The sequence below is a fragment of the Hoplias malabaricus genome, chromosome 14 (genome assembly GCF_029633855.1).
Source record: "Hoplias malabaricus isolate fHopMal1 chromosome 14, fHopMal1.hap1, whole genome shotgun sequence".
Taxonomy (NCBI): Eukaryota; Metazoa; Chordata; class Actinopteri; order Characiformes; family Erythrinidae; genus Hoplias; species Hoplias malabaricus.
Window position 1 is genome coordinate 9,952,176 of NC_089813.1, and position 27,807 is coordinate 9,979,982.

A 27,807-nucleotide genomic window follows, 5' to 3' on the forward strand; every position below is an offset into this window, starting at 1 on the left:
GTCCAAGCCAACTGGCTCTGTCATTTGGAGACTGCAAAGCCACAAAAAATTAATGAAATATCCCTGGTGAAATATAATAGCATCCATACTAATATGGTATTCAAGTGATTGTATTTAGCTACAAGGGGAATCTAGCCTCATTAGACTTTAGGCCAGAATTTATTTGCTGTGTAAGTTAAGCCAGCAATATATGAGCTTTATTTTCATTCTGAGCTTACTGGATAAATGGATCACTCCATGACGAATGGTGTGTGCGTCACACACCTAACAATGTTTCCCCTAATCCTGGTCCCATGAACCCACAAACCTACAGGTTCAAATACAGCCTGCTTGCTCATAAAGGGATTTATGAACAACTTATGAAATGGATCAGAAGTAGGAAATTGATGAAATCTTGCAGGGAATATCTTGCATCTCTATTTAATTTGAATTGAGAAATATGAAATATGGTCAAAAAATGTTTGTTAATTGTTCCACAGACTAAGAGCAGAGGTTCCTAATATCACAAAATTAAAGAACCAATCTCTTTAATTTTCAGGTTGGGGATTTCAAGCTGCATGTGAGCAGTGTAAAGGTAAGTGGAGGTAAAATATAAATAAAATCTGATTAAAATGAAAATTTAAATGTGACAAACATAAAATAAAAAGACTGCTAATTCATTGATTTGTATAGAAAATTTTGACAAAGGTGAACGGTTACATAAGCAACTTCTACGATTACCAAGAAGTTCTAAGATAGCAAGAAGATAGCCCAGTTTGTCATGGGAAACCTGGAGGTCCATTGTTATGCTCATGTTCTGGGTGGATCACAGATAAAACAGACTTACAGATAAAACACTTTCCCTTTCACAGACAAATATACTGACCTTTCCTTCATTTGTTTCTCTTGATATTCTTTGCAAATCAGGCTAGAATAGTAAATAATTTTAATCTAGCTCAGTGTCAACATTCTCAACCTAATATCATGCCTATTCGTTTAATATCAGTTTTTTTTTCATAATAAAGTCTCAGATTAAAAAAAAATCTGAGGGTAAAAAATAGCCTATCTTACATACACTGTACTGTGTACAACATGGAGCAGCACTGGTGGACCACTCGCTGGATAGGGATTTTTTTTACTGCAAAAATCATATTTTGATGAAAAGAGATAGGGTTAATTGATTGGATATTTAAATGTTAAATTTAACTGACACTTAATACAATAAGTTTGAAAACATTAAGGATATTGCAAGGTCACATTTGTTTACGTTTAAATTTGTTTTAAAAACGTGTGTCAGGATGAGAGACGGACTTTCTTGGGAAACTTTACAACAAACAATGCCATGGCATCATGTACATCGTGAAAATGTTTCGCTTGAAAAATTGCCGGTTCAGCTCCATTACATTTTTAAACAATTCTGGATAAATCTCTCTAAAACTCAAGGTTGCACACCAACCCACTATGAATATCTTTGTTTACCTTGTTAAAATGAAATTCTGAAGAAAATTTTGAATATCAGCGTAACGCCTTTCATTCCTAAACCCTGGCGAATCCGTGCAGTTTGGAATGGGAAACCCCTCCAAATCTCCGCCGCCATTTTGTGCAGTTTGGAGGAAGTTGTCGGGTAACTCAGGAACAGCTAAAGCTCGCTAGGCGGCTAACTGCTTAACGGTGGCTTAAAGGATATTATACCGTTTACTCCGATTTAATGCGGGTTTACATAATCACAGTGAAGACTACTGCTGTTTTAACGTAGTTACTGGGGCGAAAAAGAGTCTAAAAGTTTAGAATAACCTTTGTATATCTGTATGTGAATAGCGCTAGTTTGCGCCAGTGTCATTTCGCGACGACGTCCCACGGAATAACACACAGGAATTTAGACTTTTTAGCAAACTGGTTGGTATTTGTTTTCTTAAATTATTATTTAAGGGTTTTTATTGGTCTCTCCAGTCGATTTTGAGTTGTATTAACGGAGACAAGGCTGTAGGTTATGCCCGAGTTGAACGAAACATTCCTTGTGTCTTGGGCTTAAGCTACAAGTTAACGTAATGTCGAGATTGAATAGATAAATTACCAATGTACGTGAGTCTCCTATCGGCCCCTTTCAAACTGCCTTCGCTGTTCGTATTTCTAACGTCAGCATAGAAGCTCGGAAGAACACAGGCGTGACAACCCCGTAAAACCTGCATCCTGCTTATATTATTGTTCCAGCCTTTTGTTTGAGTTCACCGTATGTTTAACACGAGGATTGATAAGTTCCAGAATCTTCACAACATAAACACACAACTGCTGAAGTATAGAAATTTATAGCACAGTTTTCAAACACGATTTTATTACCTACCTTGTGCAATGTTTTCAGTAATTCAACTACCACTTCTGCATCAATGGGTGTTGTGCAACTTTGCCTAAACACAATTGACTAACCCTAACACAAATTTGTGTGTTGAATATGTTTTTTCCAAAACTACGTTGTGTTTAGCAAGCAGAAAGCGTTTGAGCTTAAGCCTTAGTTAAATGAGAATAACCTGGATTAACCTAAATTACAGTGTTTGTTAAAAAAAAGATATTTGCATCTTAACATAGCATCTTAATGCAGTGCTGGGGTAGTGTGTACCTTGAATAATTGAGCAGTTCAACTGTGTTTACTGTCTGAATGAACATGTTATTTGAATAATGACAAAAATAAATGATTAAGCTAGCAGTCAGTATAATATGACACCACATGCACTCTCAAAATTAGTGTGATTATATAATAGCTTACATGCTGGATATTTTGGTGAGAAAAATAAACTGCAAATATGTGTGAATGCAGAACACCAAGTGTATCAATAAGTTGTTAATCTTATTTTAGTCTTAGATTTAAATTTAATTAATTTTAGACTGGAGTGCCACTTTAATGGCAAACAAAAATAATAGCTACTGATTGTAAATTGTTTTGACTTTCAGGTAACAAATGGCAGACGAGTTTGATATTGAGGCCATGCTGGAAGCTCCTTACAAGAAGGTGGGTGACTCTAATAGTTTATTTGACTTTATATTAATAGGCACAAATGTTCGTTTTGAGTATTTGGTATAAAATGGCAACTCAATTTCTGTAATTGGTAGCATATGTCTCACTGACAAGTCTATCTGTCTGAGTGGTAGAGAGAATGTTGTTGTTTTGTGATGTTTAGCAAATTACCTGAATTACAAATAAATGCCCGTCTATCTCTTTTTATAGACTTGCCTAATGATATCTCACCTCTACTTCCCTGAATACACCTTTGATTCCAGTGTGAACTGTGAAAAAAAGTAAGGTAGTCATTGCGGAATGTATTGCTGTACTGTGAACCCTTAGGTCAAATATCTAAAGACCTTCATCTTAGAACATCCAGTCTGTTTGATGTCAACAAGGAGCATCCAATGGCAAAGGATGAAATAGGGACATAACCTGACATGAATTGGAGACAGTATTCACATTTTTGCTGTTGCCTTAACAATGCCATCTTCCATATTTATATCTTTTTATTGCGGTTGTGATAGTTGGCAGATTGTTTTTCGCCAGATTGTAATGCACGTGACATGTTGCAATTGTATTTAAGTCAGTCCATTTAGAAGAACACAGTTGTATTGTGTTAAATGTCACTAGTATCTCCATAAGCAGCTACATATTTGCTTTATGATATTTAAAGGAAATTTCAGAATATGAATACTGTCTCACAAGTTAATATCTCGTAATGACCTCCAGCTCAAATAAGCCAACATCAGTGATGTTTGCATGCTTTTTTTAACACTGGTAGTACATCAATATCTTGTTAAGATTATTTGGCAGTACACAAACAAATCTTAATTAATCTGATTGATATGTCACCAGGTAGTTCCATACTAGGAACAAGGTACTTTTTTATTGTTTTTATTTTTTAACACATAAATTATAAAAATACATAAAAAGATAGATTCTATGTAGTGGCAAGGCATATATAGAAAAAATCTTGAGGTTTTCAGTGGTATTTTTTATTTATTTTTTTTATTTTTTTATTTACATTTTTTTTTTGATTACTTTGATGCCGTTTCTCTTGGGACCCGTTATGACTAAGCCGTGTAAATCCCTGTCTGCTTCAGGACGAGATGTGAGACAGAGATGGCATCGCGCTCTCACAGTCCAACCGCACAAATGGGTGAAGATCTCACGGAATGACACCTCAACCCCGGAAAACCCTTTAATGACCTGTACTTAGCCACAAGCTATAGGCTTAATATAGCAGGGTATAGTCGTTTTCAGATTCTGGACCTGGAGGCCTCATCATGGATTCTGTTAGCATCCCAAAATATTTAACTACATGGAGTCTTTCATATACTTTGTATTCCATTTGTCAAAGGCAGAGATACCTTGTGACAAAGCAATGTAGATAAGGAACAGAATTTTGACCTTCTGAAGCTGAGTGATAAAAAAAAATATTGGACCCTGATGATAGAAGTGACCAGAAAAGAAATATTTATTTGAATTTCTAAATGAAAAAAAATTCTGTATTTTCTCTTTTCCCTTTCCCCTATCCCTTTTGACAACTTGCTATGTATCCTCACCGTCCTCATGATGTTCTTCTATCAACCCTGCTTAGGGTGACAGCAAGTCCTCTAGTGCGTATGGCCATGATGAATACAGCAAGAAGTGAGTAGCCATTCATTAGATTTAGTGCTTCCTACAAAAAAAAACACCTTAGTGTGGGGTGATAATGGTTCAAATGTTGATGTTTTTTCACTTTTCTATGAAGGAAAAGGCGTAGCCGGAGTCGCAGCACAAGTCCTGATCACCACAGGAGTAAGAGCAAGGATGGAAAGAAAAGCAAGGACCGTCGCCGAAGCCACAGTCGTGAGAAGAAGCGATCGCGCAGCAAAGAACGTCGCCGCTCACGTAGTCCTGAGCGTTATGGGCGGTACAAAGGCCACAAGAGCCCCTAGTGAGTATAGCTCCTTTCAGTGTGATATTACATCATGCATCACATTGACCATCTGCAGTAGTAATACTGGTGGAATTAGTGGTTACATGTCCACCAAGGAGGTTTCCGTTTCTTGATGACAGACATGGGAAAGCTCTTACAGCCTTTGCAAACAATCACCTGAAAAAAAAAAAAAAAGATTTGGTCATCAGTTTTATGGTCTAATAATAGATGGGTCTTTCATTTGGTGCCAGAAAGGAGAAGCATTAAATCTCAAGAATCCACATTTGTTGAGGATGGAATGCTTTGGGATGTTTTCCAGTCAGTGGGCTAGGCAAACTTGTCAAAATAAATAACATCATGAGAAAAGGGGACTGCTTTAAAATTTCAGAGGAAAACACCAGACAGTCTGCAGAAAAAAACTTGGGTTTGTTCAATATTATGCCTTCCAACAAGAATCATCCAAAATTCCAGTGGAGGCATACAGAAATAATGTTGGCAATCATACTGTTCTTAAATTAGCTGTGATGCCAGTAAAAGGGTTTGCTATTCAGTACTATTCACTTTTTCATTTATATCTCTAGCACATTTCCCTACCACACTGTGTTATTCCAGGCAAAAGAAAACTTGTTGGTCATTTATAGGTTCATTATAAGTCTTAGTTTGGCACTGGCATAAATACTTATTGGTTTAACGCTAACTGGTTGTGCCACACTTGTCTGACTATTTATAAGCATAGTGGGAAACGGGGATTTTTTTGGGGGGGCAAATAAAAGCATTTATTGCTCATTTTGTGTTAGAAACATCTTGTTTTAAGCAAGATTGGTATGTTTGCCTGTCTGATATGTTGCATAATATAATTATGTATTTTGTTATTACAGATGCATAAACATGACCATTGTGAACTTATGCCTATATCCAGAATTTTTCATTTGGAAATCTGCTGTAAATAAACATTTATATACAGCAGAAAAATGAATAAATTGCAGGCATTTTAGCAAGTTAAACAAGTGTCACTCAAATGGCCTGCTTCTCTAGAGTACAGTTAATATAATAAGTTATTGTTTTATATAATTATTGGTCAATAAACTCATTTTTGATAATATCATGCTTTGAGCATGTTTTTGATTTGATGGAAATGCAGCTTCAAGTTAAAAATCACCATTGGTGCTATTGTTACATTAATGTTTAGTGTTTTTACAAAATAACTGCTCCATTCTGGTTTTAAGAGGGCCTTCGCCATTGTGAATTTTCAAACTCTTACATGATCATGAGTGGTGTCCATCTGGCCCAGCTTGATTTATAACCCCACAGTTGATCTGAGAGTAGCCCTCATGCACCAGTATGTAGTAGTGCTTCCTGTACTTTGCCAAGTGGTCTGCAATGCTAAAGAAACACCCTTGTTTGATGTCATAGTTTGGGGCCGAAATTTAATGGAGGTCCTGGAGGGAAGATTGGCCCACCCACCAAACTAAGGTTATTATGACATAATCTCTTATGTGGATTCAGCTGCCTATTGAATGTGCATGGTGTGAAATAGCATACACTTGTCAATAAATGGAGATGTCTCATTATTATTTTTATTATTATTATTATTTTCTTATAGTCGAAGGCGTTCCCGAAGCAAAAGTCCTTTTAAGAAAGACAAGAGCCCAGTCAGGTGAGGAAATGCCTCATAAATTATTGAATTTCCTGTTGTGATTTGGTTTTTGTCACTCATTGGGATTGAGGTTTTATTTGTTGGCTATGGAATATATTAAGGTGATAAGGCAACACTATTTGCTAGTTTGTACTCTGCTATAACCTACAGGATCTAATCACCTTTCTGTCACAGGCAGCCAATTGATAATCTCAGTGCAGAGGAAAGAGATGCTCGTACGGTGTTCTGCATGCAGTTAGCTGCTAGAATTAAACCCAGAGACCTGGAGGACTTCTTTTCTGCGGTGGGCAAAGTATGTTAATTTTTTTTTCTAATAAATAAACTTATTCATATTTTTTTGCTGTTTGTGGAAATAAGGAAATGTCTTTATTTTTTCCCCTTTACTTAAGGTGCGTGATGTTAGAATGATTTCGGACAGGAACTCTCGAAGGTCTAAGGGCATTGCTTATGTTGAGTTTGTTGAGGCAACGTCTGTGCCTCTGGCTATTGGACTTACAGGACAGAGGCTGCTGGGAGTGCCAATCATTGTTCAGGCCTCACAGGTTTGAGTTATCCCTTACAGTTAAAGTATATTCTCTTATCTCCATTTTTGGCTTTGCGTGTGTGATATCTAACAGTCTCATATTATGATTTAGGCTGAGAAGAACAGGGCAGCAGCAGCAGCCCTGAACATGCAGAAAGGTGGCGCTGGCCCTATGCGCCTCTATGTTGGCTCTCTGCATTTTAACATCACAGAGGACATGCTACGAGGCATCTTTGAGCCTTTTGGAAGGGTGAGACTATACTACTATTATTGTTGTGTGCCTTCTGATGCAGAGGCACAGTTATTCCTATATAGAACTCATACTAATAAGTTAATTTATTCTTGGCTTAGATCGAGGGCATCCAATTAATGATGGATAGCGAGACTGGGAGGTCGAAAGGTTATGGCTTCATATCAGTAAGTATCTCTATTGACCTGCATGAGCTAACAGGAGACATTTTAAACATGTCTTGTTTCTTAATGGAGTTGATTGTGGTTTTAGTTTGCAGATGCAGAATGTGCCAAGAAGGCCCTGGAGCAACTAAATGGTTTTGAGCTGGCCGGCCGGCCGATGAAAGTGGGTCATGTGACAGAGCGCTCAGACGCCTCATCAGCCAGCTCCTTCCTTGACAATGATGAGCTGGAGAGAACAGGCATTGACCTGGGAACAACAGGCCGTCTGCAGCTCATGGCCCGACTTGCAGAAGGTAGGGGTTATTGTGAATCTATTTGTGTCAATGTACAGTGAACAACAAAGAGCCTTAAAGCCTGTTTCTAGAACTATTATGTTCTCACAGCTTAATGTGCCTTATTAAAGCAATCAAACCTCAATTTAGCACAGCACTGGACCCGTGAGGCTTAATGCATCTTAATTACATACAAGAAACCTCTCTCTACCTTACTTACTCTGATATAGCACTAGACACCCATAGCACTTTGCATTCTTTGAAACATTGACATCACCATTGACATTACTTCATCAGCGTCCAACTAAGTAGTGACGTGGCAGTTTACAATACGTGAGCTGTTTTGTAGAGAGGCAACAGCATATAGTAGGAAGGAAACACACACTAGACAGGGCGCCAGTACATTACAAGTCATCATAGACTTTGTCCCTCTCACTCTCACTCAGCTGTGGGCACTTTGGCACAGCGTTAATCCACCTACCATCATGTTTTTGTATTGTGGGAGGAAACCAGAGCTAGGATACTCTGCTCACAATGCTTCATTTTCTGCACAACTGTAGCAAAATGCTGGGAGCACATTGAGGGACGTTTTGCTGTTATTCATTGAAAAAAGTACATCAGTAATGTTTAATGTACTAGTTAATATAATTTCAGCCTAAATGATTGGTTTTCATTGCATTTGTCCTATTACATGCTAATTTTCACATCCACTCTCCTTCCCCTCAACTCTCATAGGTACTGGACTACAGATTCCTCCTGCTGCAAAGCAGGCCTTGCAGATGAGCGGCTCTCTTTCATTTGGTAACCTGCCTGGGGGTGAGGATTTTTTTTACTTGTGTTTTGTTTTTGAGCATGTTATCACAGTTAAACTGTGCAGGTCCGTTGAAGGCTTTTTTTTTTCGTTTCCTCAGTTAATTGGAGCCAGTAGGCTAACATTTCCGTTTTGTTCACATCTGTGCCTGTTGTATGCTTCAGTAAAATGAAAACTATAGATTTTACAGTTTGCAGTAGTTCTCAAATGCAAACCTTAATATTGGATCTGTAGTCATATTTTCCACAGTGAGGTCCAGATTTCAGTCTAGCATAGTTGACAAAGCTGCACAAACTAAACCTGCTGACTAACGACTTATATGAACTGGTTAGGGTTCAGCAGAGAAACATTTTGCCGAAGTAGGGACATCCTGATTAGAGTTAGGTAGCTCTGAACATAATGTTGCTGACATGGTCAAGTTTATTTAGAGAAGAGTACTTGGGCAAAGAAGTGCAATACATTTATCTCTGTCTGAACCTATGAGATTCATTGCGTAATCTGAGTGTGGTTATAAAACATAAACCTTATGCAATAGCATTTTGAAAGGTATGGTGTTTCATCACTTCCTTTCAGTTAAGTCCTCCTCATTCTGAGCTGTCTGGCGATGTCTGTTGTAAAACATTCTTCAATAATATTAGGATTTTCTCTGGTAGTTCATGGTATGCTGCTTTGATCCAGACTTTGTGCAGTGTTTTCATTCTATTTACATTGCATGTAAGTTTTCTCATAGAATATACTTTACATCCTAAACTAATTATGTCATGTCTGACACACAACCTTCAGTTTGAGGACAGCTCCAACATGCTCAGTTTACTTTTAAATATTGTATGTTATCACTCAGTGCCATTTGTCTGTATTTTCACAGCTAACCCTGCCCTGATCCCTAGCCCTAGCATGAACCAGGCCATGAACCTCCCGACTCAACCACTGGCCACTCACTGCCTGCAGCTCTCCAACATGTTCAACCCACAGTCGTAAGTCTGTCCAGACGTCTGTGGCTGATTGTTTATGACTGTTGAGCATAGACTTCCTTCAGGCCCTCAAAACGTTTTGTCAAGTTTTAAAATAAATATAAAATCTAAAGTCTTAAAAGGACTTTTTTTTTTTTTAAATGTTATAAGGCATCTGCTCTAATCTGTTACCCAATTACTGTGTTGAAAAGAGTCAACCACCAACCAGCAAAATAGTTCAGCTGACAATGCACTTATTTTATGAAACTTTATTGAGAAAAGGCTAGGTGTTAGATGTGACGTCAAATGCACAGAAAACTTAGCCAATAATGAGAGCAGATCCTGGAGCAAGATATGTGAGTTAAGAAGAGCAATATTGTCCTTTTTGAGTAGAAATCTTGTGTTATAAAATGTTTGTCCATATTTAAATTGTAAACTGTTATGTTTGTTTTTTCTAAGTGAAAACGAACCAGGCTGGGACAGAGAAATTCAGGATGATGTAATTGAAGAGTGCAATAAACATGGAGGCGTTGTTCACATCTATGTAGACAAGAATTCAGCTGAAGTAAGTATTGCAGCACAAATCTATTGATGTTCAGGCCTTAGTAAATTTCTGGGGCAGATCATGCCCATGCCTTTGTAGTTCCTCATAGTTTTGCAGGACTGATGTCGTGTCTTCTTGCAGGGTAACGTGTATGTGAAGTGCCCCACTATTCCTGCTGCAATGGCAGCCGTCAGTGCCCTACATGGACGTTGGTTTGCAGGTAAGAACTGTACTGCTATTCTCAGACTGAGGTATATATGAGTAACTGGACTACATATACTACGTAATATCGTACTTAACATCTTGCATTGTTTTCATCATGACAGGCAAAATGATTAAAGCTGCCTACGTGCCCCTACCCACCTATCACAGACTGTTCCCAGATTCAGTGACGGCTATACAGTTATTGATGCCCACACGTCGGTGATCCATCCTCCTGCAGTGGACCTCTGTCTCTCTTTCCCTCCCTCTTTCCTTCTCCTTCCCATTATATCTTGGAGATGTAAATAAGTCATCGTACATGGTTTTGGCCTGCACCAGCTATTTTTCTAACCCAAATTTAAACAGCTATTGTCTGTCCTTGGAGGGCCTGAGCACATTCTCGACCTCAGATACAGTTACCTACAAACTAGGTAAGGTTGTAAATGAGGATTCAGGTTCAGGTTGTTTGAAAGTCTGTGAAAAGCTGAAGCCACACTGGGCTGTAAAGATTTTGAAGGCAGTTATACTTTTTTTTTTTTTTAATATAACTGTTCTTATACTCTTTTCAGAGCACATGCCTAGTGACGTGACATTGAACAGAGCTTGCTTTTTCTCAAACAAAGCTTTTCTCTTTCTGTCTTCGTCCTGTTGTTAGGTGTATCAATGTGGTCCTTAGACCCTTTTTTTTTTTTTTTTTTTAAAGGTTGGAAAACGACATTTGAGCTGTAATAGATGCACGCAGGAGTCTGAGACCACTTTATATTTATAGCTTTTTGTAATCAAACCTTTTTTTGATTTTGTAAAGAAAAAGCTAATTAAAATTGTTTTGAAAATAAGTGAAAGCAGTTTGAGGGTTCATTTTGTTTTATTTGTTTGTTTCCTACTTAGAGAGGAAATGCACCAGTTGTACAGGTTTTGTTGTGGTGAAGTTAGGAAAAACAATTAAAGTAATAAATTTTTCACAATGTCCCTTACTTCAAATGTAGTCTAAAAGCTTATGTACATTCAGTTATCATAAAATGGACAAAAATGTTGTTATTACTGTTATTTTAAAAAAAGCATCTATCCTTCCATCCATTTTGTTCATTTTAAACTCTGGCACATTATTTTTAATAAGGTATAACACGATCTACTACAATGAGGTTAACTCTGTCACCTAGAGCTTTGCATTCTTTGCTGTGGGTCACGTATAAAAAATATTAAGTTAATTTGTTTTAATATTTAAATAACAAAACAAATCTTATAGATTTATATATTTCAGTTATCATTGTGAGCAGATTTATTGTATTTTTTTAAGCAATTCTCCATATATAATGGGCTATGATTTTAGAACTGTGGCTGTGAATTTGAGGAGGCCTGTGTGTACATATCACATTTTTTCTGAAGGTAGTGGGCAAATGGGTTGTTACTTAGCTGTTGTGAAACCTCTGTGATTAAAATGTGAATACATTTTTCTTTCTTCCTCATCAGATCAGCACAGAGCAGCTCTCCACCTTGTTTCTGGACCCTTGCTGTGACATGTATGTGAAGCTGGCTGTGTTCCAAATTGCCCATAAATACTATTCCAACGTTTTTCTACTAAATCATATTGGAGTGTGTGTCAAAGGCCCTTCATTTTATCCCTACCAGCTGGCCCTAATCACTAGCAGACTTTGTCTTTGACATCTTTTAGAACTTTACACAAGAGGTTCTGGTTTGTTCTAGAAGAGTAAGAACACCTACCAATATATATACCTGATAGGCTCATATAATCTGTTAATGCTTAAACTGTAGTGGTAAGCACAATAACTTAGAGGGTGAAGTTTACAACAGCACAACCTGTATTCTGTTGGAAAAGAAATGAGCAGGGTGAAAAACCCGGCATTATCAGTGGGCTCCTGTCAGTCTTGCCAAACCAATAGTCTCATTTCTCTTAGCTGCATATGGGCTTGTTAAACATTTACCAGTAACGGGTAGCTAATTTCCAGTGTGGTCACTGATAAACTTCAAATATCTCCTGCCACCAAAACAAACACAAAAACACACACACACAAAAAAAAATGTTGAAAATAGCAAACTTAAAATATGAATTTTGACATCAGCAAATTTAGCCCCTCAGCGTTCCAGCACTCGTGTTCATCAGCACCTTTACATAAGCATATCAACTGTCTAAATAAGATAAATGGGTCACAATGTTATCTTTTAAATGAGCACCATAAAAGATTGCATTTGAAAGCAGGTTATTTTCCTCTAATGGATCATTTTCCTATGAGTGTGCCAGCTGGCAAGACCCTAAACTGCAGAAAGCCTTTAAGCAAAGTTAAAGTTTAAAGTAACAAATGGAAAGAAGAAAAAATAATAAGTAGTTGCAGCAGTAAAGGTGCCATTTTCATTTGCATCTATGAATGTAGGTCGTGACTCTTCTATTACAGGACCATAAAATGGGTGGTCTCTGTTTTATATGATAGACTTAAATCATTCACGGTAAATTAGTTCGTATTCTCTCAGAACTTTGCTCTGTATTGTTAGTATATGTAAAATAATTGTGAATATTTATTGTAAATCAGATGTTTCCTTTTATAAGAAATGCAAAGCGGCTGCAGATGCTGTACGAAACTCTTACATTATGCAATAATATTAAGAGCAATCTTAAGTTTTTCAAATATGAAAACCAATGTTTAATACTGAGATATTTGAATAGTTATTGAAACAAAATTTAAGTGGCGAATATCTTAAAAATTACATTGGGCAATCATGACTTTCCTTGTAAAGTCTATATAAAGTTTTGTATTCTTAAAGTTTGGACAGTGTATTTCTAGAACATTAATATCTACAAATATTAATGAATATTCCTATGAATGTGCCATACCTGGATCACCTTACAATATTACTAAAACCTTAAAAACAAATTACATCAAACACAAATATTGTGCAAAAGTACAAGGCTAAAATTAATTTAAACACACTACCTCTGTGATTAATGTTCTGGACTGGTATATTTAATAAGGAATACAGCATTTCACATTACCTAATCCACATGATCAACAACAGTTAAAACAAATGATGTAGAGAACTTTAGAAAAAAAAAACAGTTCTATACAGTTTGATTCAGAATTCACCTTAAAATAAAAATAACTATATTTGTAGAAGCATTAACTCTACTGACGAGAAAGAGGGGACTTTCCAGGTTGGGTACCTTCCTTGCACCCAGTTATTCTGTACAGGCTCCGGACTCACTGTTACCCAGAAGAGAATGAAGTGGTTTTGGAAAATTATTGATTGATTTATGGTTGATATTACAGTATTGTGATAATATAGAATGCAAACAAATGAGCTTCTAAATTAAAAAACATCAGCATAGTAAAAACATACAAATCATCCAGTTTATATTATGATTGTCAAAAATATATATATCGATAAAAACACTGATTTAAATTTTTATCAAACATTCTACAAAAAGTGCAACAGTGTTAGAGACTTTTTAGTGGATCTTCCAGAGTACTTTTCAGTATTAATAATTTTGATCAGAACTGCCTTTCACTGCAGGCTTTTCTGTAAAGCCTATGCATAAACGAACTTGGGCTGCCCAACTTTGAAGCTTGCATCTGCATCAAAGAGAAAGATCAGCATCTGTCTTTATGGCCCCACCAATACCAACCTTTCTGATCTAAGATTAAAGTTCTTATTTTGGAACTGAGTAACTGGATACTGATATCAAGAAGAGTGACACCCCAAGTTCTTTCAAGGTTGGCTCTAGGTGGTCCAACACAGACCTATCTGGCACTGATTGTCCGATACATCATTGTTGGGTAATGTTGCATAATTTCAGGTGGTATGAATAGTATATTCAAGGCTATGTGGATTTTTCCCAAAATGTCTGAGACACAGCCAATGGAAAATATGTATCGGGCACAGTGGTCACGCCACATGAGGTTTATGAATTTAGTCAAATTTAAAAGGCATGGAACCGGCCACCTAAACAAAACAGGACTTCGTCCCAACAAAGTTCTTGACAAAATGTATAAATAAGAAGATACAGAAAGATAATGGGGGGAAAAAAACATATTAATTGTATTCTTGAGGTCATACCACATGACAACCATATGTGGAAACACAGCAGTACTTAAAATGGTGAAAGTTTTTCAAATATGATTGTGCTTTCCAAATCTTTTAGAACTTTCCAGATGTCCTTGGGATGTTTTCTGTGGTGTCACTTCTTGTCACTGAGTTTATTTTCACATTAAAATCTCAAAATAGTCTTTAATTGATGGTCATACCAGAGGATAACTCGTTAAATTAACAATTTTGCACAGTATTCTTTAGTAAACTATGAAAGAGCTATTAAAGCAAAAGCTTTGCTGCTTTTGTCATTAATGCAAACACTTTTGAAATCATGCAAATTATGGCAAAAATAAAAACCATTTTGGGTGGTTTTTAACTGCAGTACAGGCTGTACATTCACATCACTTGATACTTTGACTATACAGGTAGATGATGTCTTTTTGCATTTAATTTTTTTTTAAAGAAAAAAATAATCCTATATCAATGATCTGTAAAAATCTGAGACAGCAGTAATGTAGCTATAGTCCCGTCTGCATCATAGTGAAGGGAGACATCTTAGTATTATACGATTGTATTGTTATAAAAAAAAACAACTTTTGAGATAATACATATATACAGGGTCCTTTAAAATTAAGTCTTGCCGAATATGCAAAACATGGCTCTTCACAAGATGGGAAAGGCATAGACTGTTCACCATATGGGTTTCTTTTGTTAGAAGTCAGACATCATATCCATGAGGTGAAGAGCTGCTGAGAGGGTTTCTCTCTCTGGATGGACATCTGGGCTGTGGAATGTGAAGAAAAAAAAAAGATATATTAATGATTTTTTATTAACATTGATAATAATGACAGTAAAAGACATCTATGAATTAAGAATGTTTGGTGTCCGTCGTGCATTTTTTAAAATGTGCTCAGTTATATTGTAATATATTTTAATGATGCTAGATCATCTGTAAAATATGAAGTTTATACTGAAGTATCAATAAAAACTAAAAAGGAAAAAAACAACAGCACAGCATTGCATGAATTCCGTGGTTTAGTTTAGCTGCCTTAGTCATACAGACCACAACAATACCACCTGTAGTGTTCTCAACATATGGAGTACATTAATTGAGACCATGTCCTGAACACTTTCTTACGACAGAGTTTAAGGACCATGGCACTGGGGGAAAAAAAAGATTCCGAGAATAAAGTCAGAATTCTGAGAATTATCTCGGAGTAATTCTGAGAAAAAAAGTCAGTATAATACAGAGAATAAAGTCAGAATATTTAGATAAACACTGTTTTGGGTTATTATTTATAATATGTAGACAGACAGACTCAGTCTGTGCGCTATATTGTGAGTTGTGAAAGAAGCAGTCAGTGAAGTGAAGACAATTATTTAATAAATGCATCCACACAACAAAGTGGCGGCACGGTGGCGCAGCAGGTAGTGTCGCAGTCACACAGCTCCAGGGGCCTGGAGGTTGTGGGTTCGATTCCCGCTCCGGGTGACTGTCTGTGAGGAGTTGGTGTGTTCTCCCCGTGTCCGCGTGGGTTTCCTCCGGGTGCTCCGGTTTCCTCCCACAGTCCAAAAACACACGTTGCAGGTGGATTGGCGACTTGAAAGTGTCCGTAGGTGTGAGTGAATGTGTCTGTGTTGCCCTGTGAAGGACTGGCGTCCCCTCCAGGGTGTATTCCCGCCTTGCGCCCGATGATTCCAGGTAGGCTCTGGACCCCCCGCGACCCTTAATTGGATAAGCGGTTACAGATAATGGATGGATGGATGGATCCACACAACATGTTGACTAAACCCTGTCAGTACAGCTCCTGACTGCGACGCATACGGCTTTTGTTTATTGTACAAGTCCATGAGCCATAACGAACGATCGATTCTTGCACCGATTCAGAGTTTAAATACAAACTTTTTTGAGATTTGTTGACGCCATGAAATTTTGGAACAACATATTTATCCCTTAAAATGATACATTCTCTCAGTTTAAACTTTTGATCTGTGATTTGTGTTCTATGCTGAATAAAATATTAGATGTTGGGACCTCCACATCATTGCTTTCAGTTTTTATTCAAAATTTGTTTAGTGTCCCAATGTTTTTGGAATCCGGTTTGTACTAATCACAATCTGGTCCTGATGTGGCAGAGAACGGAGTATTTATTCCTGAAAGTATGACTTGAGCAATACACTGCATTCCTCATTTACATTGTGGTTGTCTGCTCTATTATACCTGCAGCGACTTATTGCGAGATTATTCTGAGAATTATTCTGAGATTGTTATATAAACTCAGAATTCTGACTTTATTCTTGGAATCTTGTTTATTTTTTTCAACGCAGTGGCCCTAAAACTCCTTCATACTTTCTGAAAAGTCCATTAGGTTGAAAACGTTCTCATAACGAGAAAGTCATAAATCATAATACATTCATTTACGCGATGCCTCATTAAATAGCACCTTACTTGTATATGATTTATAAGTTAAAGCATTATATTAATTCATTCTTCCTAGATGTTTTTGTATCTCCTAACTATAGGGTGACCAGACTTCCTCTTTTACCCGGACATGTCCTCTTTTTTAGACTTAAAAAAATGTCCGGGCGGAATTTCACAAACGTCCGGGATTTTGTTTTTCTAGAGCTTACATAGAACTTCGAGAAGCGTTTCGTTCACAAACTAGTCCCGCCCTCCCCTACTCCGATTGGTTCGCTTGAGTGAGAAGGGGGAGTGGTGAAGTAGGCTAAAATCTTCTGATTGGACGGTCTGAGTGTAAAGCTACCGTTATTGGTCGATAACCTTCTCTGTAAATATTGAATTGTTCATTCCCCCCCTCTTTTTTTAACATCTCAGATCTGGTCATCCTACCCTACTCCCAAGCTCTCATACATCGAGCATAACAGCATCCAGAGACAAGACCGGCCAACTCTTCCATCTCTCTGCAAGAGTTATCTCACAGTTATCTATATCAGACTGCTTTATTTTGCTTTCGTATTGACTTTTATTTTGACTAATTATACAGGTCTTTCACTTAACGGTCCACTCTGACGCGCTACTTAATGCGTTGGACTGTTGCCTGAGAGGAGCTGTTCTGTAGATAATTTTCTTGCCGAGGGGAGCCCAGCTCGGAGCTTTGTTGCTGCTTAGAGGGTTTAAGGAAATTTAACAATTGTGAAGAAGACCTCCTCAGAATTTGACATCTCTAGTTTTACTTCTGTCCAGAACAAAATTTAATGTCTGTTGGTATTAATGAGGATAATTTATATTAGAATACGAACTTAGGCCCCATAACAAGTTATTTCATTTTAGCTTAGTCTTCTAAAGTTACCCATCTACCTTGAGCTGTATTAAGTGGCACGTTAACTTTATGACTCATTTTGTTTCTTTGTGTTTTTTGTAATGAAGATTGTAAGATTTACAAATGTGAATCTGTAATTGTTGGACTACAAAGTTACAAAGGGTGTCTATGATAAGTAAAGCTAGTAATAAGAACCATGGTTTTTTTTTTTCTTTTTCTTTTTTTCTTTTTTTTGTTCTGGCCAGACTGTGTAGCTATGGGGTGTACTGAACACATGTGGAAATGTTTAGTGAATGTAAAAGTCAGAGATCATTAAGTCACACACAAAACCAATTAGACTAGAAGCAAAGTCCTTATGCTACATTAAGGTTAATATATAATAAGCACATTCACTTCAGACAACACAAAAACCATTCCTCACAACGTTTTGATACTGCTCTCTGTCAACAAAGACAGGACAATTTGGTGGAAATATCTATTTGAGTGTTTTCCAACCAATATTGCTATTGAAATAGCTGTCCAGACCTGTGTTTACAACCAAAATTATTTTGTTTTAAGATTTTACTTTATCATTAAGTTGGCTGGTCAAAGCCAATTAGCTTTTTTTCTTTTTCTTCCTATTATTTTGTTCAGCACAATTTCTGTAAACATAGTCGTGAGTTCCATTTTTCGAGCTACAACCATTAAGTCTGGCACATTCGTAGCACTGATAGTGTAGATTTATTCATGTAGTTTTCTGACTTATAGGATGTGACCATGCCCTGTGAAGGACTGGCGTCCCCTCCGGGGTGTATTCCCGCCTTGCGCCCGATGATTCCAGGTAGGCTCTGGACCCCCCGCGACCCTACTGAATTTACTGAATATTGTTTACAAATTAGCATGCAAGTTAAAGGTGATGGTGGTTGAACATTGTATTTATTTGGAATGGTAATATGATAATGAAAGTTTCAACCTGTTAGCCAAATATTCACATGAAGACTGCAGTCTTTATTCTGCAGTCATCATCTTATTATTCTGGATTCAAGTTGATTTTTCTATGAGAGAACAAAACCAGAACTGGCCTGCCCCACTCAGATAACAATGCCCTCCTCATATATTCTTCATAAATGTAAGATAAAACAGAGGACCCATGAAATAGCTGTGTTTAATCTAGAGAGCGTCTATGAAATAAAATATGAAATAAATATTACAGTCCAAAATTAGAAGCCCCAACTTGAAATTCTTTCAGCTTTGTAGGAATGAGACCTGAAACACCTTAGGTATGTTACTTTCACATTTACTGCCAAGTCCAAACATTTTCTCTCTGGCAGAAAAGGTTAAAGCATCTATCACATCTGGAAAATCTAGAATATTGATTTTTCTACTTGAAACAGCAACCTCTCAGTCTTCAAAACCAATGGAATGAATAAATCAGTTTTTAATCTTGTTTTGGAGCTGAGAAAAGTTTTTCCCTGTCATATTTTTTCTTTTATTTGTAACATGTGTTATGCTAAGAACATAAATAAATAAAATAAAATAAAATAAATAAAAGTGTAACATATACAGGCTGCAGAAATTTTGTCATGGGACTAGCTCCAGTTGCAGCCCTGGGGAGTCCCTTTCCCTCCACATTTTTAATTTATCCCTTCCCAGTCACTCATGGAGCAGTACAACAGAGAAATAATAAGCAAGTTATGAGTTGGATGACATTATATCATTTATTTAATTATTTATTTTTAATCCTATGTTACAGAGTTATAATGACAAATAATCCCATTTTGTAGAGTTTAGGAAGCCTTAAAGTTTTAAGGGTCATAAGGGGTTATAAAAAGTTTTACCAGTCTTTAGTGAATCAGCTCTAAAAATTACAACCTGTCTGAATCCATATTTGGGTCTTGTTGTTGACCTTGGCATTTCTGTTTGGGAAAATATAAAAAATATAGTTACTACAACAAACTATACGTCTAAATGGCATTGGCTACTGTTAAAAGGCTTTGATTAAGATGACTTACCTTTCTGTCAATAAGGCAGTAGACAGTGAGGATGAGAAGCCCCCCGCTTACTATGGATAGCGATATGAAGCCCAGTCTGTAGAAGCTCTCCTCTGAGGAAGTCTGGTGAATTTGTTCTAGCAGGCCTAGAGAGGCCTCTGGATTTAACACATAAAAGACTTAAATCATTAATACTGAAATTATTGTTGTTCTGGTCTGTCGGAGGGCCTGAGTGTACCTGTACTGGTGGGCAGCGGTGTAGTGGCCACAGCTGTGTGACTGCTGTACTCTGTCTCACAGGTCCAGTCCACAAATGTATGCGTTTGTGTGATGAGCTGCAGGTAGAGAACAAGAATCTCTTCAGCTCTCTGCAGGGCTCGCAAAGGAGAATCAGTAAACTCCTTCTCAAATTCCACAGGGTCCTCCTAGAGGAAGAGGGGAGAAAATTTAATGGGGGGGAAAAAAAGATTGCTTTTGAAAAAGATTTGCTTTTGCAAATGTAAATGTAAACTAATATAGACATCACAGAATGTAATAAAAAATGAAGCAATTACTGGTCACAGTTAAATTTTCTACTTGATCCAGGTTGAATATGTTGAATATGCCGGACATGCCCCAATGAGCATAAACCTTTGGACCACCGAATTACTTCTGCACTCACTGTATATTCTCTCAGCTCCACTGACCATACAGGAGCACTATGTGATTCTTACAGTGTAGCCCACATGTTGCTCAGCATACTTTATACATTGTTATCTGACAATGAGATTTGAGTGTGGTTTTCAACTTCAGATATGAAATTAGAGTAAAGCGTAAAAATATCATCGCACGTAAAAGGCAATAAACAATTCAATGCTAGTTTCTAGTGAGTATAGTTTGTTAGGTTCCTTTGTTCTAAACTTGTGCAGATTATAAATGGGTACATTTCAGTTATCTGCTGCTTCTGTTTCAAACATAAATATATTTACATGAATGTGATAGAGATTAAAACCTTAAAGCTGGTTTAAAAATGTTATAATCTACATGAGATTGCTACAACATTATATCTAAAACTGATAATAAGCATACAAATCTACCATAAGTACACTGTATTCTTACATCATATCTGTTTTTGTTACTGTTGGACCATGGGAAGAGGACATAGCAGAGGATATGGCATTACTGTGTCTAGTGAGTTGGAGAATCTGAATTTACATGGCCTGCTCTTCTCTTCTCAACCCTTCCTAATGAGTCTTGAAAATTGGTGCAATGCTAATTGAGTAAGTTGACAAGCAGTCTTGTATGGGTAGACTATGGATAGGGATTTTGCACCTCAGCTGTGGACCAGGGGAGGACTTTCTTCCTGAGAAGAAGGCATCATTGCTACAGCCCTATAGCAGTAAAAGCTTAAGCAAATTGCCCAGGTACTCAGTTCAGTTGGATTCAGTGGACTTGCAGCCAAGAACTTTATGGCTCTACTCTTTCTCATAGGTCCAGTCAACATATATGTTCCTTTTTAAAAATCTGGTTCCTATTTACCTTTCCCCCTTGTCCTGTAATTGGCCTGTTATTGAACATAAGTAAGTTAAAACAGCCAGATATATTATGTTTTTTTCAGGATTGTGTTCTATTCTCCTCCAAAAGTTACATAGGGGAATGTCTGCAATGCCGAGCCCAGAGTAGCAACAAAAGAGGATCTATTCTCCCTATTAGAAAATATGTAATGTAAAACTACTACCTAGTGTTCTTTTAATTAAAATCTATAATACAAATGTAGAATGTAAATGAATTAGCAGAGATGTCACAGCACACACACACACACACACACCTCAAGTTCCTCATTGAGGGCAGGCACACAGCGTTGTGAGTAGATGTTAAGGATGAGGTTCTTTAGTGAAAGGACTGAAAGAGCACTGTCTGAGCCTCTTGCGTATTTGAAATGAACACTCAGCAGGTCCAGCACACATGGCAATGCTGCCTTCACATAACACACTGCACTCTGAAAGAGAAAAATGCACACGTTTAAACAAGTAAACAAGTGAGTCTAATTCCCAGATGCATGCTCTTTAATTTCTCATTTAGAGTCAAGGGAGCAAAACGTCCTGTCCTGGAGCTGGAGCATTATGACAGTAATTACAATTTTTATTCCTGCCCTTTGCACATATGTCTAAATTCATTTTACTGCCCTAAGTGACATACAAAGAACTTGCTGTGGATTCAGCATGTGTAACTCAATACACCTGACTTCCATTCCCATGCTCTTGTAGAACAAGATTACATGAATTAGGAATATAAGTTCCAAAACTAAACTCAAGTTTTTCAGGAGCAGGAGTAGAAACGCTTTACATTAACTTTTACTGTTCATTTAAACACAGAGAATAAAAACATTATAAATGAAATTAATTAGTCACAAGGGTAAGAAGACCAATTAACTCATTTTTCGGAGGTGTAACCTGTAACACGTTTTTTTTTCAGACTGCTAATGTGAAACACAATGTCCGTTAAATCGAAGGGAGACTAATTTGGCGTACACTTATTCAATAGTTTCAAAATGACTGATTTTAGTCTTACCAGGTTTTTCCTCTCTATGAATTTGTAGGTTATTGAACATCCATTCCACAATTGGTTATTGATCTGAGAAACAAAGGAAATAATAACTGACAATGCTTTATTTTAGAGCAGTGTAAATAGATAGTATGGCATCGATTTCAAGTGATATTAACAGAGTATGATACAGCTCATGTCAAACAGCACGTTGAACAAAAGTGAGCGTTTCCTGTACTTCATTAAACGTTTCTTTTTACTATTCATAAAATGTGACATCATAATCATCATGTTATTCCTAACTACTACAAGAATCTCATCAACCCAGTGTTACAAAACATTTGCTGTTACCTGGAAAAAAAAAACTAATAAACAAAAAACGGCATGGAAACTTCATATGTGCACGTGTAGCACTCACACATTCACTCACAAACTCACACCTATGGACACTTTTAAATAGCAATATATACCAACCTATGTTTTTGGACCATGGGAGGAAACCAGAGCCCAAACAGAACAATTGTTTACAATTATTTATGAATCTTGTTTTATGTCAAGTGTCACTAAATAAAACACACCCCACAGTAATGTATTAAACTGTTGTCTCTATGCAATGGGCAGAGCCTTTCTTTTCTACACCAGATATACAGGGGTTAGACAATGAAACTGAAACACCTGTCATTTTTGTGTGGGAGGTTTCATGGCTAAATTGGAGCAGCCTGGTGGCCAATCTTCATTAACTTTACATTGCACCAGTAAAACCATGTGCATCCAATGGTTCAAACATTGTATCCTGAAGGCGGTGCCGTGTATCAGGACGACAATGCACCATACACACAGCAAGACTTGTGAAAGATTGGTTTGATGAACATGAAAGTGAAGTTGAACATCTCCCATGGCCTGCACAGTCACCAGATCTAAATATTATTGAGTCACTTTGGGGTGTTTTGGAGGAGCGAGTCAGGAAACGTTTTCCTCCACCAGCATCACGTAGAGACCTGGCCACTATCCTGCAAGAAGAATGGCTTAAAACCCCTCTGACCACTGTGCAGGACTTGTATATGTGATTCCCAAGACGAAGAGACTGGATTGCCCGCAAAATAACGCGCTTTTCATTGTCCAACCCCTGTACATAGTAATCAGTAAATCAAATGCTCTGACACAATATTAATAAACAATATTTATTTTCTATGCAGGCAAAAGGATGTAAGAACTGGATGGTCTACCTGCCTGTGCACTACATCACCATACCCCCCAAGGCATGGCACTCGCGCCTAAACAAAGGAGGAGGAAGAAAAAAGATGGAGGGGAGGACTTTCAAATAAAAAGAAGCTGGATGAACCCAGAGGGCAAACCAGAGTGAACACCGCTGTAACTGATGGGTGTTTTGTTACATGTGAATGAGACATGAGGTAGGTGAAGGTGTTTGAAGATGAGACCTTGTGCGTCTCTCTCACTTATCAACCCACGTGTTTTAGGAAAGTGGTTTTGGAACATGGGCTGAATGGAGGCTACTTCAACAACACTTCCTCCACACTACAAAATCACTTCCTTCAGCATCAAGCGGGAAAGAACAAGGCAGTTCCGTACGGAATGGTTGACATGGGTTTTCCAGTCCATATATCAGTGTCAGTCATATGAACATTAATAGCCACAACTGCAGTATGATACCCATCTTGTTGCATTAATGCAGTGCTTTTTGCAAAAATATATCCACATCTGGATGTTCCCTCACCAGTTTTTTCATTAGAAGCAGGTGATCTTTAGTTATGGAGTGCCTACAGGGTCCAGGGATGTCCATCATAGAGAGGGGAAGAAACACGAGCACAAGAACACACACTGTCTTCACCTAGAAATATATTGGAACAAAATTACACACGTTTACAGGACAGAGTTCGCAGGAAAACAACAAACATGAAAAAAGCTGGGACACCTCTCCCCATTTTAAAGAAGCACATTATAGTTGTAAACTAATATTTCAAGGTAATAACATTCCTTTTTGTTATTGCTTACATAAGCATATAATAAGCTGTTTGGATATGAGTTATTTAAAGGGGACATGTCCAAAAATTAACACAGTTCCCTGGAATCTTCTTAAAAAGTCTGTGACATGTTTTGGGCAAAAACAAAAGCCAAAAAACACAGTAGCTTTCTTACTGTTCAGATTAACTGGTTTAATATCAGAATAATGTTGTTCTTGATTTTAGAGTATGATTTTTTTTATTATTATAAATGAAATTGCTAAATCAATTATTAGTTGTAATGATCAATAAAAAATCTTTTGATTGATACTTTAATGCTATTTTAAAACTTTTTCCTTTTAATTTGCAAGTGATTATAGTTAGTTCCTCATAAGGCACTGGAAAGAAGATAATGAGTGTGATTTGTGTGAATTCAGCATTATTCTAGGAAAGAAACATTGTTTGCCATTCCTATACAAAGCATTCATCCTCAGGGAAAGGAAATCTGGCATATGAACATGGTTTTAGGTAAAAGTAACATGTTTGAACATAATATATATATATAAACCTAAAAATTGTTTTTAAAGATGCCTAATATGTAAATTGGCCAACTGTTTTAGAGAATATATATACTTAACATGTTATGTCAACATGTCAAGTCATTGATTCAGAATATTTATGCAAATAGATATGGAAAAAGATGGAAAAAAGGGTACATGCCATGGTCAATATCATCTCTCTTTGAACCACAAGAGGGAGCTTAATATCTCAGTACAAATGTACAAACCTTCACAGGATATACATAGTGTTTATTGCAACAAACATCACCGACAAAAACTGCCAAGGCTCTTTTTTTTTTTTTTTTTTTTTACAGGGATCTGCATAACAGCTCTTCAGTCAGTGAATGGAGCGCAGGTTTCCCCCGAAACCCCCTAAAAAAAACTGACACACCAAACATTTCAAATGATTTGGTGTTGTGAGTATTTTATTTATGCAATGGGACTCTTTTTCAGTCATATTTCTAACAGCTGATGACTTTATTGTTTAGAAAAATATTTTTGTGAAGCATGCTAGTAGTGATGGAAAGATTAACATATTTTCTGGAACTGACTCTTTCTGTTTGTTTAAATGAATCCGATATGTGATTCAACTGATTCAGTTTAATTTTGTTTAGGATTTAATAATTTATTTATTTGGGGTGGGGTGGAGTAATACTTTATAATGTTATACCTCTGAGTTATGACTGAAGAGTCTCAGCTCACTGAATATTCACTAACAAATATTATAAGTAGCGCTGGCACTTTATAATTTGATGGAACGCAAGGAATCGCATACAAATTGAGTATGTGAGAAATAGTGCCATTTGCTAGATGTAAATTTGTATGAGTCAGTGAGTGACTGATAGAATTTCATACCAGTTTGATGAGGTACTTTGCATCTAAAAAGTGTATAGTCCGGGATGCAAACTGATATGTCATTGTGACGTTGTGTCATTGTACAGTTTGCTTAAGCTGTTAAATGCAGCGAGGCCTTGTAGGTTAAATTTTAAATGGATTTACTCTGATACATGGAGTAAATTATTATGAACATAATTCACAGCCCGTTTTGAACATTGAAACCATAGGTGTTACATTGGTAAACATTTATAAGCTGCGGATAACTCCGTGCTTCATTGTTGTTTTATCATGGTACAATTTCATGGTAAAGAAGTGGTTCATAAGTTAACCTTCATAATAATGTTTTTAAAGGAATACCTTCTTCCTGTTCACCAAGTATCACTGAGTGATTATATTTCATTGGCATAACTTTCTGCAACTTTAACAGTGATTTAAAATGCAGGAGCAGGGCTGTGGAGCAGTGAATCTGTGTTTGTCTGAGTGATGGAGCCCCCGTCAATTCCTTTGGATTGAGTTGGAGTAGCAGCTGTGATCCAAAACTTATCATCCAACATCATTCCCTGACCTCAGTAATGCTCACATGGCTGAAAGCCATAACATTCTGAAAGAAATAACATCTAGTGTGAAGCCTTCCAAGAGTAGAGGCTTTTCCCGCAGCGATGGGGAACAAGCTACCTATTAATACCCTTTAAAACATTGAACTGGATTTACAAGTAGCCTTTGTTCCCAACCGATATTGCTGGCAGGGGTATACATGACCATTTAATTTTAGCTCAGTCAAATATTTGATGCTTGTACCAGATATTGTGGTAGTTTTCTTTCTTTTCGGGACATTGTGTTTATGTCACATTTATTATCTTAATAGTTTTTGAACACTTTATTACATTTGGAATGAAAGTGAGTAAGAGGGGGCAGGGCTGCTGCAGTTGGCTTGTCTGTGTTTCTTCTTTTTGAAATGAAAACTGAACAGGAAAGCACTTCTGATTTGTAAGGAATTGATACTGTAGATCTGAGTTTAGACAGCCCTGTTCCTGGAGAACAATCTGACGTGCAGAATTTTATATTTTCCTTACTCCCAACTCACCACTTCCAACCATTCAGCTAATTAACAAAAGCTGAAGTGAGATTGCTAAAGCAAGAGAAGCTGAAATGTACAGAGCCAGGTGTTTATAAGTAATGAATATTTTTTGGTAATCACAATTTTTTAGTTCTAATTAACAGGGTTTTTTGCAGCTGACCATGTAGTGTGGTAAATGATTGAATACAATAAATACTACAACAAATGTATTTGTTTCCTCAGTCAGCTCCTTATATGTTTTGTGTGGTTTCAGAACTATCTTTAAATGAAAAAAATGGTAAATGTAAATAAAATGTTAACAAACCCAGACACATTTTGGAGCCCTCCAATAAAACAGCATCAGCTTCCACACACATGTATTTTGATGGACTTAGGAAAGAGCAGTTTAGTGCTGTTTAACAGAGCTACCTGTTTACAACACATCACATTTGAACATGAGCAATATTCAGTGCAGCTACATGTTCACTCTTCTGCTCTAAAACAAAATGCTATGACTATAAGGGCTTTAGTAAGCTTTAAGAAATATGAGTAATTTTGACTAACTCTCAGAATTATCCAAGCTCTGTGTGTAGTGCAGTGTCCTCCTGTTTTGGAGGTGCCTTAATCAACTGTTCAAATTTTCAACCTCTCATTGCTCCTTAGCACCTCAGCACAAACTCAAAGCATTTCACACAAAGACCCAATAGGCTCTTAAAAATGTGTCCACAAACTACATGGTCCCAGATTTTATTTCATTGTAACTTACAATCCATGGATATAGAATAAAAATGTGAATTGTCCAGAGGTTCCTGAAGACTAGTCTGATGGCGCTTTTCCACTGCATGGAACCTACACGACTCTACTTGACTCGGCATGGCTCTTTTGCTTTTCCATTGGCCAAATCTGGTCTCTAGTCCCTGGAACCTGGTAAGTTTTCAGTCCCAGCATGCTGCGGATTCCAACCTTGCAGAGTAGGTCACCAGCTCCATTTCATGGAGGACCCCTGCCAGTGGAAAAGCGACAAGCTTTAAACATGCTGAGCCGAGCTGTGTTGAGTTGAGTCGTCTAGAGCCTGACCCATGCGGTGGAAAAGCACCAAAAGACCCAATGTCCTAGATCTGTTCACCGAACGTAATTCATGAATCATTGAGGAACACACCAGACAGCGTTCCAATCCACCACAAAAAGTCCATTTTCATTCTGCCTGCAGAATGGCTACTAAGGTGTCTGCTACATTTTGCACTGAAGTACTATGTAAAAGCAATGTCTAATTAATGCATAACGAAACCAACTTTTATATCCAGCAA

The 27,807-nt window shown here is 37.2% G+C and overlaps 2 protein-coding genes across 3 annotated transcripts; one reads left to right on the forward strand and one right to left on the reverse strand.

Annotated features, from left to right (window-relative positions):
- The first annotated feature begins 1,569 nt into the window (after positions 1-1,569).
- Positions 1,570-11,836, forward strand: rbm39b (RNA binding motif protein 39b). 2 transcript variants are annotated; one of them, XR_010795320.1, is made up of 17 exons: positions 1,570-1,875; positions 2,926-2,983; positions 4,578-4,627; positions 4,731-4,916; positions 6,312-6,371; positions 6,502-6,555; positions 6,730-6,847; positions 6,945-7,097; positions 7,191-7,328; positions 7,430-7,495; positions 7,581-7,785; positions 8,500-8,580; positions 9,441-9,549; positions 9,985-10,090; positions 10,211-10,289; positions 10,396-10,701; positions 11,741-11,836. XR_010795320.1 is itself a non-coding variant. In XM_066643619.1 (16 exons), the coding sequence occupies exons 2-16, from the start codon at positions 2,933-2,935 to the stop codon at positions 10,494-10,496; spliced, it is 1,557 nt and encodes a 518-aa protein (XP_066499716.1). In that variant the 5' UTR covers positions 1,570-1,875; positions 2,926-2,932; the 3' UTR covers positions 10,497-11,667. The 2 variants fall into 2 exon arrangements, 1 of the variants encoding a protein (XP_066499716.1); XM_066643619.1 differs by lacking the exon at positions 11,741-11,836 and having other exon boundaries at positions 10,396-11,667.
- Positions 11,837-17,346: 5,510 nt separating this feature from the next.
- csf1b (colony stimulating factor 1b (macrophage)) lies at positions 17,347-23,886 on the reverse strand. The gene is made up of 6 exons (XM_066644327.1): positions 23,821-23,886; positions 22,113-22,175; positions 21,370-21,540; positions 19,801-19,987; positions 19,584-19,720; positions 17,347-17,433 (listed from the first exon to the last, which is right to left on the reverse strand). Exons 1-6 carry the CDS (start codon positions 23,884-23,886, stop codon positions 17,347-17,349), a joined length of 711 nt encoding a protein of 236 aa, XP_066500424.1.
- Between the last annotated feature and the right edge of the window lie 3,921 nt (positions 23,887-27,807).